General features: G+C 44.9%; 1 protein-coding gene across 1 annotated transcript in view; it reads left to right on the top strand.

The window, feature by feature from the left end:
- The window catches only part of PAPPA (pappalysin 1), a 245699-nt gene that overhangs the window by 207037 nt on the left and 18798 nt on the right, over positions 1-19864 (top strand). The window contains exons 18-20 of the mRNA XM_050759620.1: positions 1755-1902; positions 7438-7547; positions 17411-17482. Coding sequence (XP_050615577.1) covers positions 1755-1902; positions 7438-7547; positions 17411-17482 — 330 coding nt within the window. The remainder of the gene's footprint in view (positions 1-1754; positions 1903-7437; positions 7548-17410; positions 17483-19864) is intronic.

Here is a 19864-nt window from a genome sequence, read left to right as displayed (position 1 = left end):
CCGGCCTGGGGCTTGAGGAGCTCATTGTCTTGTTGCAAAACCGATGATAAACAAATAGGTAATGTCTTGTCAGAGACATTTAGGTAGTGCCCCATGCAGAATTGAGGTGGCACGAGAGCAGGATGGGTTGTGCCAGATAAGGTGTTTGCAAGGTAGACAAGGCGGGTGGGTAGGAAACATAGCAGACGGAAGGAGCAGTGAGCATGAAAGCACAACATATGATGCCTTCACGAATGCAGGCAATTTAAACTGAAGTTCAAGGTTGGTGGTGGTGCTCTGGAGAGCAAGAAACTGGAGAATTAGGCAGAATTAAGGCTGGGAGGGTCCTGGAGCCAGCACAGGAGTTTGCATGGAAGTTGAAGGTCACAGGAAGCCATTGCATAAATTTTTGCATTGGTGGAGCACAGCCAGCTCCTCTGGCCTCATGTCAAGTTTCTCATCTTATTATAAGCCTGAAAGGAGTAGAGAATATATAGCTTGTTCTTAGATCCTTCAGAATGTGGGTCCCCTGCACAGAAACCACCTGTGATTCTCCATTTCTTTTTCGTGGAGTCTAAACTACTTACGTTGGCATTTAAGGCTCCACACTTTATCTGTGTTACCAGCTCATCTTCCCCTTCTTCATGCCTTGAGTCATACAATTAGAACCACACCAGGCCCTCCAACATGCACCATGTTTTTCATTGTTTGCACATGCCCTTCCATCTTCCAGGAGTGTCTTCTGTTCCTTTTCTGCCTGCAATTCCATGCATCCTTGAAAATCCCTTTCCATATATCATTTCCTCTAAGTGGCCTTCCCTGATTGTCCCCTCATAACCAGTTACTCTTCCTTGTGTACTCACAGCACTGGTATAATATTTAATCTGCCTCACTGAGCACAGTCACAGTGACATGGCTGGTGGCTCACATGACTGCCATTCCCACTAGCCCGCAGAGGCGGGCACTGGCTGTCTTCACTTCTGCACCCCACAGAGCTGGGCACAGATTGGACACTAAGGAATCTTACTTGAATTAACTTTCTGAAATTCGGAAGTTGGAAGGGGACTTCAAGAAGGGATTATGTCTTCAAGCTGCATTTGCCTAATGCTTTGCAGAAGATCGACAAACTGTAGTTCCCTGTCTTGGGAGGAAAGCACAGATATAAATACCCCCATATCACCCTCTTCATGCCATTATTGTTGGAATGGAATGGAATGGAATAGAATGGAATGGAATGAAAGAAAGAGAAGATCAGGAAAGGAAAAGAAATGTCTTGGAAGAAAAAGCTTCTCAACTAGACTCAGATTACTTAGTCAACATATGACAGAGCCCTGACATAGGATACTTTCTCACTATTTAAGAGGAAGCAAACTTTAGTGCTCCTCATTAACCCATGCACTTACTCTCTGTGTCAGTCAAGGAGCTGATGGGCTCCTACCCTCGCAATTAAAAAAAAACTCTCACACACAAATCAAAACTATAATTGGCTCTGAGTGAAATTTCTGAAAGACTACTAAGCTTGGACTGGCATTCTGGAAGGCCTTGAGCAAGTTTCTTCCCGGTCTGAGTCCTCAGTTTTCCAATATATAAAATGGAAACACACTAACAATACCTCCTTTTCAGGGTGGTTGAGTTTCAACCATTGTTAAGAAATTGTTTTGGAACACTTCAGAGCTCTGGAGAGATGAAAAATTGTTTTCTGTTTTATTCTGAATAGCTTATTCAATTGGGGCTGGTGTCTCTCTTGGTCCTGACTGTGTTTCTCTGTTGTTCAGGGACGTGGGAGCAACATCATTAATTGCCGGAAAGACGGCACCTGGAGTGGCTCCTTCCATGTCTGCCAGGAGATGCAAGGCCAGTGCTCGGCCCCAAACCAGCTCAACAGCAACCTCAAACTGCAGTGCCCTGATGGCTATGCCATAGGTATGGTGGGCCCAAGAGGGGAGCAGTAGGAGGGGAAATTCCTTCCAGCAATTCAGGGCTAATGCCTGGGTGGGTCATTGAACACCCTGGTCACATGAGTTCCTGCATAGGCACTATGGAAAGAGAGATGAATGAGTGTAGACCATGCCCTCCCAAGAAGAGAATCAGGGACAGGGATATGATGACCCAGTGGTGGGTGAGTGTAAACAGTTACACCAGAATACAGAAAAGCTGTCAGGTGCCTGCGGGGGGGACACAGAAGACTCCCAGAGGAAGGGATGCTTATGTGGGGATTTGAAAAAGCTTGTCGGGGAAGAAATGCTATTGCAGGCAGAAGAAACTCTGTGACTGAGGAGCAGGAGTTATGAAAGCACACATCACATTTAGGGAAGCAATAGTAGTCTAGTACAGCTGCTTTTATTATTAATTTTAAAATTTGCATCATACTAAACATTCATGAGTACCTGATATAGTTCAGGCCCTTCGTCAAGCACTTGAAAGGCATTATATCTTATTCTCGCAATAACCTTTAGTAGATGAGGGCATCAAAACTTGAGGGGATAATGGAACATGCTCCCAAATCCTGAGACCCATCCCATTCCAAAGCCTGACTTTTTTCTGTGGCATCTCAGCTGCATCCAAGATGAGCATAAACTGCATTTTCAAAATACTCTTTGTATGGTGACAGGCCAGCTCAAGAAATACACACAGTGAGGAGAGACAAGCTGGGAATGTATGCCAGGGATTTGCCTCGTTGAAACCAGGTATCTGGACGGATGCGTTAATCACAAGCACCACAGCTTTCCAGGGTACTCAGAGTGCAAGGAGTGTGACCTCATTTAAGGGCAGTGATGCTGACCTTTTGGGCTGATTCCCTAATTGACCATGATGAAAAGCCTAGGGAACTGAATGTCCTTTCTCCTGGCCAATATGATTTATGGAGCAATCGCCAGGGATGTCTGCTGTAGAAGGTTATCTGAATGTGCAGAGACCCAACATGATTTTCATCCAGCAAACAGAGAGTTATCACTGCATGTCCAGAAGGAAGGCCTGTGGTTGGAGAGGGAAAGTTCATGGGGACTGTCCGTCCCTTTTTGAAGATGAAAACACATGCACTCAGATAGCAGAAGTTCTTCACCTTAACTTACAGTGGGAATCAGCACTCTTGCATTTAGCCCAAGACACTGGCTCCTGCATGGGTCAGAAAACACCAAAGCACATGATTGCTCTCACTGATGGTTTGGAAGGTACTTTAAGATCTTATACAGCCACCAATTCGTCTTGTGTGTAAGTTCTTATACAGCATCTTGTAATGCTGACCAGGAGGGTTGCAAAGAGATGGGATCTTATAGGACCTGCTAATATAGGCATTCTAGAAGGTGGGGCAACACGTGTTGCCGTGGTGAGCAGCATGGGCTGCACCATCCCAAGGCCAACACTTTCGTTCTCCTTTCCATCATTCCTGATAGGTGTGCGTGGTCCTGATAGGCGTGTATGTCTGTGAGGGGGTCCCAACCTCCAGCTCAATCATAATATGCAAGTGAATGTTCATTCATACTCTTAACTGGCATTGAGTGGCCCTGTGAGAAAAAGCCTAATTAAGTGACCTTTAGGGAAAAACTACAGAAACAAATTTACTGCATATCTATACCCACTGACACATTCAAATACATTCACATGTTCATACATAAACACATGCCACATGCTGAAATGTTTCATAACCAAACAGCCCCAAACACATACATCATATAGTAAGCTCATGCCTAACACCTACACATCAGCCAAATACCACACAAATGCATCACTCACACAAACACATACATACACAGGTAGCACATAAACCTATACATAGCACTCACATGCAGTACATACAAATCTCATACTTCAACAAACGCAAACACATTTTATGTCCCAAAACATGTCAAACACACAGAAAGATGAACAAAAGGCAAACAAATCTCACAGACGCATTTACACATTTTATTCACATGTCTCAACTGTATGCAAATGAGTACAATACCTGGCTCTCTTCTCTCCATCAGAATAGTAGAGAAAAAGGGGAAGGGGTGGGAGGGTGGTATTTACCTACTTAGTATTTTCATGGTCAAAGCAGAAAGGGGAAAAAATCTATGTGATATTGCAACCTGAATTAACTCCCCTTTCCTGTACCCCAAGTCCCCACGGCTGGCGCCCAGATGTCCATCTTATGAACGTGATAATCCAGGGCAGATGATGAGTGCATAGGGACACTGGAGGAGAGCAGAGAGAAAAAGCCACACAGGGAGACAGGAAGGCTGAGGATGAGAGTGAGAAGCAAGGCAGGAGAGCAGTTGTTGCTCATCCACTCCTCAGCCCCAGCTGTATCCTCACTTTCCTTCAAATGCCCCTGACTTCCACCTCCCAGGCTGAGCCCTTCCCTGGGGAGAATCCACTTTGCCAAGGAGAGGGATTTGATCACTGGCCTTATAAGCAGGGGTGAGATATGTGTCGGGCTTAGGGGCTGGAGGGCACCTTCTGGAGTCACCCAGACCAGCTCCCCCTGTGTGCCTCCCCCAGGCCACCTGGGGAGGCTTCTGTGGCAGTTATGAGCCCTCAGAAAGTTGCTGCTGCTGCCACCAGGGCTGCCACCCTCCCTGCGCCTCCCGGGAAGGAGACGCAGAGGCCTGGTGAGATCACCACTCTGCAAGGATGCCAATTACGGCTCATATATCACAACACAGCAGCCTGGTCCTAAAGCCCCAGAGCTGGCGTGGGGGAGGGGAGCCTAGGAGAGGGAGACGCAGAGAAAGAGAAATTAAGACACGACTGCTGCATTGGACAGCAAGTGTCTCCTGTTTTGACCACAGGTTTTTTGTTTTTTTTTTTTAATTTTATATTTTTTTCCTCTCTTGGGATAAGATAGCCTTTGTCTATTTCTCAGAGGCTGCATTTTTTTTTTCAAAAGAATTTTATTATCACAGCCTTGTCTCATCTTTGCTACCTAAAAACTCCTTTAGAACTGGTCTCACGATAAAGCATACCCAATAAGCAGTTCCTCTGACTGCTTAGGGATCTTTGCTCCTTATTCTCATCACTCATCGTTTTTGTCTGCTTGTGTTGTCCCCATTTCTTGTCTCTCTGGCCCCTCACCATCTCTCCTGCTTCGATGGCTGCCTCCTTCTCTCCTCTCTCTGTGTGGCTGCATTGTATCGATTGTGGGGCCTGGAATTAGAGATGTGGCTCTCTCCTCAACAGCTTTGTGCCCTGAGCTTTGTGCCTTTTGGCTCTCCAGCCTGTGAAATGGGTGTCATGACTGAAACAGGCTGGATTTGCAGGGAAATCAGGTAACATAGGAAAACCACTGGGTGGGGCCAGAAATTGCCCCTAGTCAGGCTCAGTGTCCCTGTGTTTGAAGTGAAGGGCTTCTACTCAGGAGGCCGAGGCGGGAGAATCGTTTGAACCCAGGAGGCGGAGGTTGCAGTGAGCCGAGATCGTACCACTGCACTCCAGCCTGGGTGACAGAGTGAGACTCTCATAATTAAAAAAAAAAAGTAAAAATAAATACAAATTTAAAAAGTGAAGGGCTTTTAAACATGGTCCTGCCTCTGCCACTCCATCCTTGCTCTTTCTTTAGATTTGTGAGCCTCTTAGACTAGAAAGGATGATAAGATGGCAACAGGAAGGGCACTGGATAGATTGTATATATACACATATACATATACATGTATACATGCCTCTATGTATATTGCATGTTTATGTGTGTATGTATATGCATATCTATTTGTGCATGCCATGTTAGTCATTCAGCTTTTCATGGACTCATTACCTGATTTTTTTTTTACATCATATATATATACACACACACACACACATATATATTCTACGTATATATGTATATTTGGAAGGGGGCTTCTAAAATGGCTAATACATACATATGTGTATTTGGAAGGGGGGCCTTTAAAATAGCTAATAGAATAGGATATTTAAAGAAAAGAGGTGACTTGCTTCTAGTGTTTGGAGGGTGGTTTTGATACTGACAGAGAAATGGCCTCCTTCAGGCCTAGTCGGATTCTGACCGGCTGTTTCTTTGCCCACATGAATAAATGCCTCTTTGGAGTACTGAGTACTTTCCATGGACTAGGCTTGATTTTTCAGATGACCGCAGGATGTGTGAGGTCAGGGTAGAGAATGAATGAGTTGAATTAGAGTCAACTTGCCAACCTACAGTCTGGAAGTCAACTGTCTTCACGCAAAAGTTCCTGGACCAAGGGCTTCTATGTAGTAGCCCTCTCTCTGTTACTCATTTACCCCTTCTTTGACTCATTATCTGATTTTTTTTAAATTCCTTTATCCATTTAATTCATAATTTACTCATTCACTTATCCATTTATGTACTTACTTCCTCCTTTATAAGATATCTAAATGCATATTCATCTGTCAGTCATCATGCCATTCATTTATCCATTAATTCATTCATTTTCTGATCCATTGATGTATTTATTCATTCACTGTCTCTTACACTCATTTCACATATACTTATTGAGTGCCTATAATCTGCCATGCATAGTGCCAAGCTCTGGACATAGAATGGGGACCATGGGTAGTACTGGCCCTATAGAATTATAGTCCAGCAGGGAAGAGAGCTATTGACATCACATTCACCAAGCAAACAGGAAACGGTCACATGACAATTCTGTCATGGGCACCTATGAGGGGCTTGGCCTGTCAGGAAACCATGGAGGTCTTCTCTGAGCAAGTGGCATGCGATTGAGGTCTGTGGGATCATTAAAAATGCACTTGTTAGAGTGGGAAGGGTCTTTAAGGCACAGGGAAGGGCAGGGGTGAAACCCTGGGGAAAGAGAAGCTGGTATTGCATTTATGTGCTCATCACTCACTCAGCCAGTGCTCTGAGCTCTCCCTGGGTGTCAGACACGGGGTTAAACTCCGAGATGAATCAGGCACATCTAATGATGGAGTACTCTCACTCAGTTGTGAAAATCAGGGCAAACTTCTTAGAAGAATTGAACTGGCCCTTGAATAATGGATAGAATTTGGTTATGGGAAGGCAGATTGGGGGACATTTCAGGATATGGGATGAACAAGAGAAGAAGGACAGAGGCTGAGAATTGTGGGAGTCAGATGGAAAACCAAGTATAGTTCAGTCCGGTTGAACCAACCAGAAAGTGAAGGTGGTCAGTGAGAGAGAAGATTGACCAGACTGCAGGAGGCACTGAACGCCTAGCAAAGGGGGCTGTATTTTGTTCTGGATGTGGGGAGCCTTGGAAAGGTGTTTGAGCAGAGGAGGAGCTTGATCAAACTAGGGTCAGGGCCAATGAGGGTGGCAGCAGGAACCAGCCAGATGGGAGGCATGTGAATGGAGTCAGGGAGACCAGAGGTGGCCCTGCCTGGGGAGCCTTCTCCTTCCCACTGCCTTGAGGTTGGGTAGCTGAGTCCACTGGGGGCCAGGAAGTGGCAGGGCCCACTCTGCAGGAGGACGGTTTGCAGCTGTCGAGGGTCTGGGGCCTGAGCCGCTGCCTCATGCTGTGCTTCCCTCAGGGTCGGAGTGTGCCACCTCGTGCCTGGACCACAACAGCGAGTCCATCATCCTGCCAATGAACGTGACCGTGCGTGACATCCCCCACTGGCTGAACCCCACACGGGTGGAGGTGAGTGACCAGGGACATCTACCCACCTGCAGCTAAGGGGGAGGAAAATGATATTGTTAAGCACTTGCTATGTCCCGGGCCTGAGTTCATTCTTTCACATATATTATCTCATTTAATCATCACACCTGCCCTGTGGGTGTGTGTTGGGGGGAGGTGGGGTAGAGTGGGGAGGAGACTTACAATCATTTCTCTAGTCTTTAATTATTTAATACTTTCTCTCTGTCAGGTCCTACGTGAAGGGCCTTTTATTTACTGTCCTACTAAATGCTGATATCAGCCTAGGAATAAACTGAGGCACCAATAACAGAGGTAGGGAGCATAGAGCCAGGTTTCAGACCTGAGTCTGTCTGGCTGGAAAGTCCATACTCATAAGGATGGTGTTGTGTGGCTTCTCTGGTGCCCTCCCATGTAGCCTTGCACTTTACATAGCCTAGGTTTCTGGTGTCTTTCTCCAAGCTTTACCTGTTTCAGGGAAAGCAATTAATAGGTGTCTAGCAGACTAGTAATATCGGTTGTTTGTGGAGAACCTGCCATGTTCATGTGTCCAGTGCTTAGCACGAAGACTGTATTTCAGCCTCAGTACAGTTGTATGAAAGAGGGGTCATTGTTTGCATTTTCTAGTTGTGGACACTGAAATATCAGAAGTGAGGTGATGGGCCCTGAACCAAGGCTTGAACCCAAACCTGAGTCTGAGCCCTGTGTGTTTCCCACGGTGTCAGGCCGGCATGCCCCCAGCCAGATGACTACAGAGGCCCCCACCTCGGGGCAGTGTCGGTTTGACTTTGAGATTGGCTGTTCCCACTCGCCTTTGTGTCACCCAATCAACTGGGGCCCCTGGAGCTGATGTAGGCCCTGCTTTTGTCCCCCGGGACATCACAGGTCCAGGCCTCATGTGTCACTCTGGGCACTGGCTCTTCACCCTGGAGAAACTGAAAGAAGGAGACCGGGGTTGGGGCGCGGGTGAGGTTTAGCTCTATGTCTCTCCACCAGACTACTGCCTGGGGTGCTGAGAGGCCACGGAGCCAGGGAGCTGCCATCTGCCTGCCTGCTACAGATCACGCTCTGGATAGCTGGGCAGAACCTGATACTGGGTGTACTGTTTCTCAAATGCGCTGAGGGCACAATTGCCAGGGCTTACTCAGCACTCTGGGCGTATAGACCTGGCCAGACCTCCTCCACTCTTCTGTGTGCCCCGGCATACTCCTCCCCTCCTTTTTGCTTCCTCTTTCTCTTCTGCTCTCTCTTTTCCTGTCTCCATCTTACTCTCTCTAATTTTTTTCCTATCTCTGTTTTTCCACTCTGTTTTTCTCTCCTGCCTCTTCTGATATACCTTTCCCCTTGTTCTGTCTTCCTCCCTCCCATACTCTCCTTTCCATCATCCCCTCTGTTTCTCTCTTTCTCTGTCTGACTCTCCATATCCACAAGATAGCCCTGTTTCCCAAACCTCAAGCTCTGTCATCTGTTTCCTCCACCATTCCTGAACCAGAATTCCTGCACAGATTCCCCTGAATGCCCCATTGCGTCCTGATATGCTCACATACCCAGGCATGCAGGGAGCCCACATGTCAGAATCTCAAGGCAGCTAGAGATAATCAAGAACAGGCTCCTCATTGTACAGATAGGGAAACTGAGGCCTACAGAGGAAGGCGGCTGGTCTACACAGGCAGCATAACTGGAATGACAAGCTGGACTTGTGATTGGCAGTTCCTTCAATACTACCAGCTCTCCTTCCTTTTCCCACCCTAACTCCCACATACCCGAAAGCAGGTGAGTTTGACTCATATACAGAACAGACATAGGAGACCTCCCTCTCACCCCAGCATCAGAGATCTTCTTGGCCTGGCCCAGCCTCCCACTTAAGACCTTTTTCCTACCCCCTGGGCAAATTCCCACCCTTCCCTCTGTGAGCCCTGGGCACTAAAGAGTTCAGTTATAATTCACTGTGAAATAAATCCAGGGATTTGAAAGCCTGAAAGCTGCCCCCCCTCCCCACCATTGCCCACCCGCTGCCTGCCTGCCCCATCCCCCACCCAGTTCCCTGGTCTGCCTGCCTTTATTGATGCTGGCCTACCGAGAGAACCATAACGAGGTTCAGACCTCCACTGGTCTCTGGAGGCCTCATTATCCAGGAGGAAAAAAATGTGGTAGAAAAAGGGAGGAGGGCGAAGGGCAGAGATTGATGATTTCCAGGAATAAGGCAGAAAAGTTGGCCTCTGCTGCACCCTTGCCCCTTGTGCGGTGAGAGCTACAGAAATAGAGCTGCTGGTGCAGGCATTTCCAGGCCAGAGGAGGCCCTGGATAGCTCCTCTGCTTTCTGGGGGTCTGCCCGCGAGCACCAGTGCAATTTAGATAGCTGGGGGTGAGGCTCTGCTCCAGCTGCTGCCACTTTTATCCCCAGGGTAAGAGAGTGAGAGGCAAGAACTGGCATTTACAGGGCACTTGCTGTGATCGGGCACTGGGTCAGGCACTTCCAATCCTTTATTTCCACCCCCACCCCCTACCACACACGCATAACCACACACGCATAACCACACACATATGTCCCTATCAGGTGGGTATTAGTCTCTTCCTGCTTCCAATGGAAGTAGTGGAATCTCAGAGGTGGAAGCTACTTGCATAAGAGAAGTTGAAGAGAGACCCAGGCCAGTCTGGATAGTTTACTTCAGCTATCCTTGCAGCGTTTATGAAATGTAGAGTAATAAAGGCAATACATTTACTGATGGCTTACCAGGGATGTGCTGGCAAATAGTTAACAGCTGGCTCTCCACAAACATTAAACTCTGATTTGTAGCATTTCCCAACTTCTGCGATACAAATATTCCTACCGTGGCGGATTTCAAGGTTTGCAGGTTGCTGTCACTGAGCACAAAGTTGGGAAGATCCAGGCACAGTTGGCTCTTGCGAGCCTATGCAAGCCAACTGTGGTCCACCACTGACACTTAGTCAACACAGACTCTATTTTAAGTCCTTTACATATATTGACATGAATGAAGAGAATGAGGACTACTTAGATGAGTGGTATGTCAACATTGAGATCACAGGTCATGATGAGGACACCAGGACAGTGAGCTTTGTGAAGGCAGGACCATGGTCATATTAGTTACCATAGTACCTCCCTCAGTGCCTAGCACACAGCAGGTACTTGCTAAATATTTATGATTGCTGAGTCAGGTGACCAAATTTTTAGTGTAAGCTCTGGCGCCTTCCTGCTGTATGTCCTGGAGCAAATCCTGTCACTTCTCTAGGCCACAGTTTACCTAGTTGTGAAGTGAGAGCTAGGCTTCACTCAGAAGTCACAAACTGAAATGCCACCTGAACCAGGCAGGTGGAGAAATGAGTGAAGCAGGCCAAACATACTCTTTTGTACATTAAATACTGAGGCAGCCGGGCACGGTGGCTCATGCCTGTAATCCAAGCACTTTGGGAGGCCAAGGCAGGTGGATCATCTGAGGTCAGGAGTTCGAGACCAGCCTGGCCGACATGGTGAAACCCCATGTCTACTAAAAATACAAAAATTAGTCAAGCGTAGTGGCGCACGCCTGTAATCCCAGCTACTCAGGAAGCTAAGACAGGAGAATCGCTCGAACCTGGGAGGTGGAGGTTGCAGTGAGCCGAGATTGTGCTACTGTGTTCTTGCCTGAGCAACAAAGTGAGACTCCGTCTCCGAAAATAATAATAATAATTAAAAATAAACACTGAGGTATATTAGTAGTAGTATTTACTATAAATATTTTGGAAAGAAAGACTTGCAGAAAAATATAACACCCATACACATACTACCCAACTTAAGAAATAAAAACTTTACAGATACTGTTGAAGTTCTTTTCTATTTTTCTTTTTTTCAATTTTTTAATTTTTTTTTTTTTTTTTTTTTTTTTTTAGTGGAGATGAGGTCTCACTATGTTGCCCAGGCTTATTTTGAACTCCTGTCCTCAAGTGAGCCTTCTGTCTCGGCCTCCCTCTTTTCTTTTTTATTGAGCTATAACTTACTTCCTTATCGTAAGTGTAAGGCATTATAAATTGTTTTGTCTGTGTACACTCATGAAACCACTACTCATATTAGGATGTGGACCTGTCCAAATCTTCAGGGAGTCCTCCCTCCCCATGCCAGGCAATTTCTCCAGCACCAAGGTAACCACTGTTTTGTTCTCTATCACTATGGATTGGTTTTGCTAAATTATAAATTTATTTGTAGACTTGGTCCCTATCTCTAAGAATTGGTTTTGCTTATTTGTAAACTTCATATAAATGGAAATCATGAGCCATTTTCATAAGTGTATTTTCAATTTCTATAAAGAGAAACACAATGTACCTCCTTTTTTGTGTCCTAAGCCTTCTTTTTCTCAGTCCCCTTCCCTGTACATGCACTTTTGAAAGTGATTAGAGGTACAGAAAAGTCTTCCTCTAATCTAATAAACAAAATGATACAAACTCAGTAAGAGGTGGAAATGCCCCTCAGGTTCAATGCTGGAGAGACTGCAGGGAATGGTGGGGACTATGGCAAACTATGGAAAACACGGTTGTTGTTTTTCTGCTTCCAAATGGCGACAGCATTAGCCAAGTGCAGCAATGTGGAAATGTGGGCCTCCTGTGGCCAAATTTTTCATTTTTTCTTGGGTACAAGAAACCTGGCGTTTTTAAAATTTGAAATATCTTTCTTTTTAAAAAATTTTGGCAACTAATTTTGACTTTTTTAAAACATTTGTATGCCAAACCAAACATTTCTGTGGTTTGTGTAGCCTAGAAGCTGTTGGCTTGCAACCTTTGGATGAGACAGACTATTCCAGTCTGGGGATCTAGAATTCTGGGGTGGCAGCCTGTCTTCCATCAGTTCCTAAGAAATAGATCCAATTTGCTCACACATCGTCCCTTGCCCAGGGATGCTGAGAGTTTCACAATAGAAAGTGCATCTCCCTATCCTCAGAACCTTATAATTCCTTTAGGTGCTGAGACCTTGGCTTTTATAACAGCTTCTGAAAAAAAAAAATGGGAGGAGGAAAGAGAGGGAGGGAATGACTTAAGGAAAGGAGAGATAAATTGCCATTTATTGACTATGTCTAATATGTAGACATGGTTTGCTAGGCAATTCTATATACGCCACTTCATTTTGTCTCCATCACCCCCCAGTGAGGTAAGGATTATCACGTTACAGATGAAGAAGCTAAGGCTCAAAGAGGTTGTCATTGCCCAATTCACATAATGAATGTGGCAGAATTAGCTAGCTAATTGCATGGCATTCCATCCTGCAAGGGCAACCTTCATACATGTCTTTCAAAAATGTGCAACACATGCAGACACAGAATGCAAAATTCATTTGTGAAAAGAAGGTAGCTTTGTGGAAAACCCTGCCGAGTGTCTAAAGGTCAGAGGCCGAATGGTTCTGAGTGACTGTGAAATCCAGTCTAACTGACATAGAGATGGAGAACTAAGTGCACTGGAGGGGAAGCCCATGGTCAAAGAGATGCAGCCAGAATCTACTGATTTTTTAAATTCATTTATGGACACGCTCATACATTCGTTTATTTGATTGTTCATTTGTTCATTTACTTATTCAATAAACATCGAGTATGCACTTCCAAGTGGCAGGTACTCTTCAAACATTAGGAATACGAAGTGGGAAAAGCCTAGGCTTTTAAAAAGCTCTCCCTGGAAAGAAGTTAGAAACTCGGTGGCTGATAACAAAAAGCAAATAATTAATAATTAATAATAATAATAATAATAACAACTGATATGATTTGCTCATAGCAGGTCCCAGAAATCAAGGGAAAAAGCTAAGGGGAAAAGGGCTCATCTTAGAAGACATCCAGGAGAGGTGTCAGATCTGGGCTTCTGGATGAGGGGGCTCTCTTAGATGCCTTCTCACATGTCTTTGGCTCTGCTTGGGGCCTGTCTTCTTGGACCTTCATCTTTTAGATGCTCTACCCCCTCCAACATTTGTCTCAAAGGGCCTCTCCACCTTTCTGAACTTTGGTCTTCCCATCGGTCAAAAAAGTAAGCTATTTTATACTTACAGCTTCAGGGGATGGTATACTTTGAAGGAGATTATGGTGTTCAAAGCCTAGACCTTAAAACCAGATAAATGTGGGTTTAATTGCTGACTGTCACTACCTATGTGTACGATTTGGGGCAGGTCATTTAACTTCTCTGTGCCCCAGTTTCCTCTTGTGTAAACCAGAGTCAAAAATAGTACCTATCTCATAGTTATGGTGAGAATTACATGAGATGAAAGCTCCGAGCCCAGGGCTTAGAGCATAATATTTATTAAATAGAGAATTTTGTGCTGATGAGGATGAGGATACTGGTGGTGATGATGGTATTGATGTTGGTGGAGGTGGTGATGTTAGTGATGGTGTTTTCATGCTGCTGATGATGGCGGGGTAGTGGTGCTGCTATGATGATGATGGTAAAAAGAAGATGGTGCAGATGGTGGTGGTAGTGTTGGTGGTGCTGTTGATGATGATGATGGTGGTGGTGGTGATGATGATGGTGGTGCCAGTGGTGTTGATGATGATGACAATGATGATGATGGTAATTGCAGCCAGGAAGAAAAGATAGTCTGTTCTTCCTACCACCAAGGCAGGAAATGAAAGCCCTCTTACAAAACCTTATCTGAAAAAGCTGTGACTGGGCTAGATGTCTCACTGGAATCAAGAGGAAAAAGGCTGACATTTGAGGGGCCCCATCTGGGATCTCCCAACGTCTCCTATAAACAGCCTCGCCATTCCTCAGCTCCCACTGCCTGTCCCCTTTCCCAGTTCTAGCACACAGAGGGGCCCTGTAGTGAGACAGGTGGGGCGTGCAGCCCTGAGTAATAGTGGAAAATCCAAAAGCCTTGGAAAGATAAATAGGCTTATGCAGATAGTATAAAAGTCCTTTTTCCAAACTCACGTCAGGTAAACCTCAACTGACAGAAACTTGTACAACCACACCAAGACACTCCTACAGATGGATTAAATTAGCCCTCAGATAAACAGGGGAAGGCATGAGCATCAAATCCCTAGTGAATTCTAACTGCTGTTTTCTACTTCTTGAACCTTTACCAAATGCCCTCCAACATCTATGGATTTTGACTGGGAACAGACTCTCATAATGAGAGATGAAAATCTGGTTAAGAGAATGAAAGGAGATTATCCTCTTCACCCAGCCCCATGGCTGGGAGGCAGAGGGGGAAGAACATAGCTTAACTGGAAGAAAGGAATACTGAAACAACCCAAATTCTCTCATTTGTATTTGTATCACATTCCTTCATGTATTTCTTCACTGTGCTCCATGCTTCACCCTGGAAGGATACAGAAATGTCTACAACTCAGGACCTGCCCTCAAGAAACTTACACAATTGGTACTAGGTTTACCATTTTCACATCATTTATATGAATGCACCATCTCAACAAGTCTATGACATTTTCAGTACCCATCTTATGGATGAGAGAACCAAATCTCATAGTGGAAATTTGCAAAGCAATTCCAAATCAGAATTGCAACCACATCTGTCCTATATCATGTCCCATGACTTTTCCCCATACCAGTTTATGCGTGTATTGGGGACAGGTAGACAATTTCAACAGAAGTAGTAAGAGACAAGATAGTAGATTTCACATTGCAAGACTGATTGGAAGATCATCAGGTTACGCTCTTTCTCCAAGGTCTTTGATTTACTTGGAGGATGAGAGTGGCTACATTTAGCCTATACTAAACTGGTCCTCTAAACTAGACTTGTTTAGAGGACAAGTCTAGTGCTTGACCTTAGATGATCTTCTGATGCTCTAGAAGACAGGAAGACAAGTAAATAAATTATTGTCCATTGGTAAGATCATCTCTCTTTTGAGAAGAATCTGTTCCTTTATAAAATAAATATTTATTTAGCATCCCCTGTGTGCCAGGCATTGCTGAAGGCATGGCATATCTAATGTGAACCTGACATGCTATGGAGCAGAGAAGAAAGGCACCCAATCCAGTCTTAGGGTCACCTGATTCCCTTTGTCACAACCTCGCCAAGAAACCTAATTACAATTTGGCTCCCATATAGGTCTGCCCTCAGGGAGAGAATAGGCTGTTTACATGGATTTTCCACATTCTGGCCCATGTGACTGTTCATTTTTTAATTAAAATTAATCAACTGGCCTCTCAGTCAGTCAGACAAGCTCTGATCATGTGGACTTCCATGGCTGTTTGTTCACAGTTGCCTCTCAATACACATCTAAGCATGTACCATTTTATTTCATTTCATTTTATTCTTTAAAGAAATAATTGTAATCTGGCATGAAAACTGGGGCATCTATGGAGAATAGAAAAGGGAGCTTCTAGGATTTTTTTTTTTTTTTTTAATGGAGTCTTGCTCTGTCACCAGGCTGGAGTGCAGTGGCTCAATCTCAGCTCACTGCAACCTCCGCCTCCCAGGTTCAAGCAATTCTCCTGCCTCAATCCCCCAAGTAGCTGGGACTACAGGCACATGCCACCACACCCAACTAATTTTTGTATTTTTAGTAGAGTTGGGGTTTCACCATGTTGGCCAGGATGGTCTCGATTTCTTGACCTCGTGATCCGCCCGCCTCGGCCTCCCAAAGTGTTGGGATTACAGGTGTGAGCCACCGCACCTGGCCAAGCTTCTAGAATTTTTATGGTAGCTGTATCCCTGATACTATGTTATCTTTCTAGTCTTATTTAGCTTTCTCCTTTCACCCACTTTAAAAAATATCATCATGTTGGATTTTATGTTATGAGCTTTATTAAATCATTTCTGAAACAATTGGTTATTTTCAAATCCTGGTTTCCCTACCTAACAGCTATGGAGCATGGGGAATGTACTCTCTTATGACATATGATTAATGCCCACCTCACAGCATCATGGCAAGAAATAATAAGATAATGCATACAGTAATTAGCACAACAAATATACTCAATATATTTTAGTAGTCATTATCATCATCATCATCATTATTTTTAAAGAGGAGGCTATAAATAAGTGCCTATAAGCTCTGCCTGACGGGGCTAGGAAAAGTGCCAAAGAAGACATAAGTTTTGAGCAGACATTGAAAAGATTCTCAAAGTGACGAAATGGGGAAGGGCATTCAGGGAAGGGGAAGAGCAAGAATGAATTCACCGTGGGCAACCTCAGGGAACTGAAGGCAGACCTGTATGACATGGCAGCAAGTGACAGCAGGAGGGGTTCTCTGCCTTTCCAGGGTTTTGAACTATAGGTTGGTTCATAATAGCCCATTTACTCTCAGACTGCAGTGTGCATTGGACTCATCTGACAGGCTTGCTAAAATGCAGAGTCTCAGGGCCTGGCCTCAGAAAATCCAATTCATTAAATCCAAAGCAGGTCTGAGGAATCTGCCGGTAATTTAACACACTCCCACGGCAATGCTGATGAAAGTGGTCTTCAGCTCATGCTTTAAGAAATGCTTCTCCACACTTTTCTCCCATCCTCCTGCTGTAGCCACACACATGTATGCACACATACACATGCAAACACACACATGCGCGCGCGCGTGCACACACACACGCACACACCCCTCCTCCCCCAACCTTATCCCAACTCCACGAATGGGTTGAACATTAGTCAATAATTTTCTGAAGGGCCTTTCTGATTGTGTCTCCACCCCCAAGTTCTGCTTCTCCTCAACCCTTGTTCCTGCCAGGGAAATACAGAACCATGACACATACGGTGAACACAAATATTATTTTAATCTTATGGCTCCTGTTATTGCAAGTACCCAGGCAAGTTCTCCATGTAAAAGCCAGGGTGAGGTCAGGACTTGGAAGGTCCCAGAAGAGGTGGGGTGGTTGAATGTGATGCCAACACGGAGGTGGGTCCCTCCCAATCCCAAGCCCATCTGACCTCTCTCTCCCTCTTCCCACAGAGAGTTGTCTGCACTGCTGGTCTCAAGTGGTATCCTCACCCTGCTCTGATTCACTGCGTCAAAGGCTGTGAGGTGAGTCACCAGGAAGGCACTCCTCGGTTCCCTGGAAATAATCCTGCTGTTGTTATTGTTATTGTTATATTAATGTTGGCTATCCTTTGCCATACCTACTGAGTGTTGAAAATATCCATTTAGCAGACTTCTTGGACGGGGATTAGCAGCCTCATTTTACAGATGATGGAATTGAGGCACAGAGATATAAAGAAGCATATTAAAAAGCATAGGGAATGGAGTTGGGTTCCAGGCCAGGCTTTTGTGGCTCCAGAGCCTGTGGTCTACAAAATATGGAATCTGTAAGAAAGGAAGGGCAGGAGGCTATAATGATTTACTGTCTAGAATATGCTAATGTTGGAAATTTACCAACATTGTTACATTTAACCTTTACAGAGTCATGTGAGGTGGTTTTCTTTTTAATTTCCATGTTACTGATGACCTTTACTTGCAGACCTATTCCTTCTGCCCACATCTTAGTCATTTACTCATGCCTCAACCCTAGAAGGAATATGAATGCCTTACACCTAACCATTGAGCTGAAGTGGAAGAGCCTTTATAACCCTTAAATTCTATGACTTCACAGTTGAGCCATTCCTTAGAGCTTGGAATTATAGAGATCTGGCTCGGTGTCTCAGTGACAAGCTTGGGAGGACTCAAGAAGCATGGTTCTTGGGACATCAGCTGTGTCCTGAAGGGAGGGCTGTCCACGGAACTCAAAGACATTTCTGCACATTACTCTGCCCCTTGTGGCTCTTCCCAGATGGCAGTGAAAAAACGGTCCCAAATCCCTTCCAGGTGGATGGCCGAATCTCTGTGGTTCATCCAGAGCCCACTGAGGAAAACGCAGGTGAAAAGGATCAGACCATGCCCTAGAAAAATTTGTATTTGATGAAAGTATTAGAACGCCAGAACCAGAAAGACTCTTTTACTAATCTCAACTAACCTTTTATTTTTAAAATGGGTAAACGGAGACCCAGGCAGTGGCTGAATCTAAAATTTGATGGAATGCCAAAACTGGGAAGGCTCTTAATTTGATCTAGCTCTATTTTCTTGGTGTATAGAGTAGAAACCAAGGGCCAGAGAGGGGATGGAATGTCCAAGTTTGCACAGCATGATAACCACAAAGACAAAACATGGGCCCAGCTCTTCTAACGTCCAGGCTGGTGCTTTTTCTCCTGCTGCCTGCCTATGATCCATTCCCTAATCTGTGTCACAAGACAGTCCCTAGGTCATACATTTTTTTCTCTGCATTGTTGAGGGATTTCCTGAGGGCACTTGACATTGTACTTGACTTTAGGAACCCCATTCTCCCAGGCTTCAATTAGGAATGGCAAAATCAAAGCCAAGGCCCTGTGGCTGTTGCTTACTTCTATTTCTTTGGGTCAGTCCAGCATTGTGGGAAAAGAAAGCTTGAGTTACCTGGGCACTCATTCTGCTGAGTCAGTGGTCTGGGCAACCAGTGTGACAGCAGAATTCAATCCTTCCTTGGACTCAGCAGTGAGACCCAAGAGACCCTCACCTGTCAGACTCTGAGCCCTGTCAGTGATGTTTATCGCCTTTGCCCTTGCAGGTGCCCCTCATCTCCTTTCCTCTTTAGCTTTGTTCTAATAGTGCCTTGTCTGGAGCTGAAAATTATGCTTAGAAGACATACAAACTCTGGGACTATCAACCTCGAGTATCCAGAGGTATCCAAGATAAAGAAAGGGTTTGGGGACCCTTGAGCCCCTGTTTTCTGTACCATGCTGGGTCCAAAGTGATCATTCACTCACTTGTTCATCAAAGCTTCACTGAGAACCTCTTATATGCCAGATACTGTTCCAGTTCTGGGAATATATTGGTGTTAGTCCAGTGAAAATAGTATTATGCTCTCCTGGAGTCATCTATGATATCTTATTGCCTGTTATCCATCCATCCATCCATCCATCCATCCATCCATCCATCCATCCATCATTTTAATAAATAAATTTGTGGAATCTATATTTGATAAAGTTTTGCACAAATACGAGACATTTTGCTAGCAATCTAGGATACATAAATGGATGATGCTCACATTATAGTGAAGGATATAGACAATTAAAGAGATAATTTTAAAATTCTGAAGAGCTATCACAAAATCAAATAAAAGAGGCTATGGCAGCACAGAGCATCCTGAGGCTATTAGGGGTGGCATTTTGGAGAGGTATCATTTGAGCTAGATCTTGAAGGATGGTTTGTTTGTCTGAATGCGTTACTAGTAGAAGTAGCAACATGAGATACACCAGAGACAGGAGAAATCTCTAAGTACCAGAGCTTTTCTCATGTTGTTCCCTGTCTCTAGAAATTCTCTCTTCTCCACCCCCATCTAATTAACTCCTACTCATCTTTATGATCTCCGCTGAAGCGTCATTTCCTCAGGGACAC

This window comes from Macaca thibetana, chromosome 15 (genome assembly GCF_024542745.1).
Source record: "Macaca thibetana thibetana isolate TM-01 chromosome 15, ASM2454274v1, whole genome shotgun sequence".
Lineage (NCBI taxonomy): Eukaryota > Metazoa > Chordata > Mammalia > Primates > Cercopithecidae > Macaca > Macaca thibetana.
This window is presented reverse-complemented; position numbering and strand designations above follow the sequence as displayed.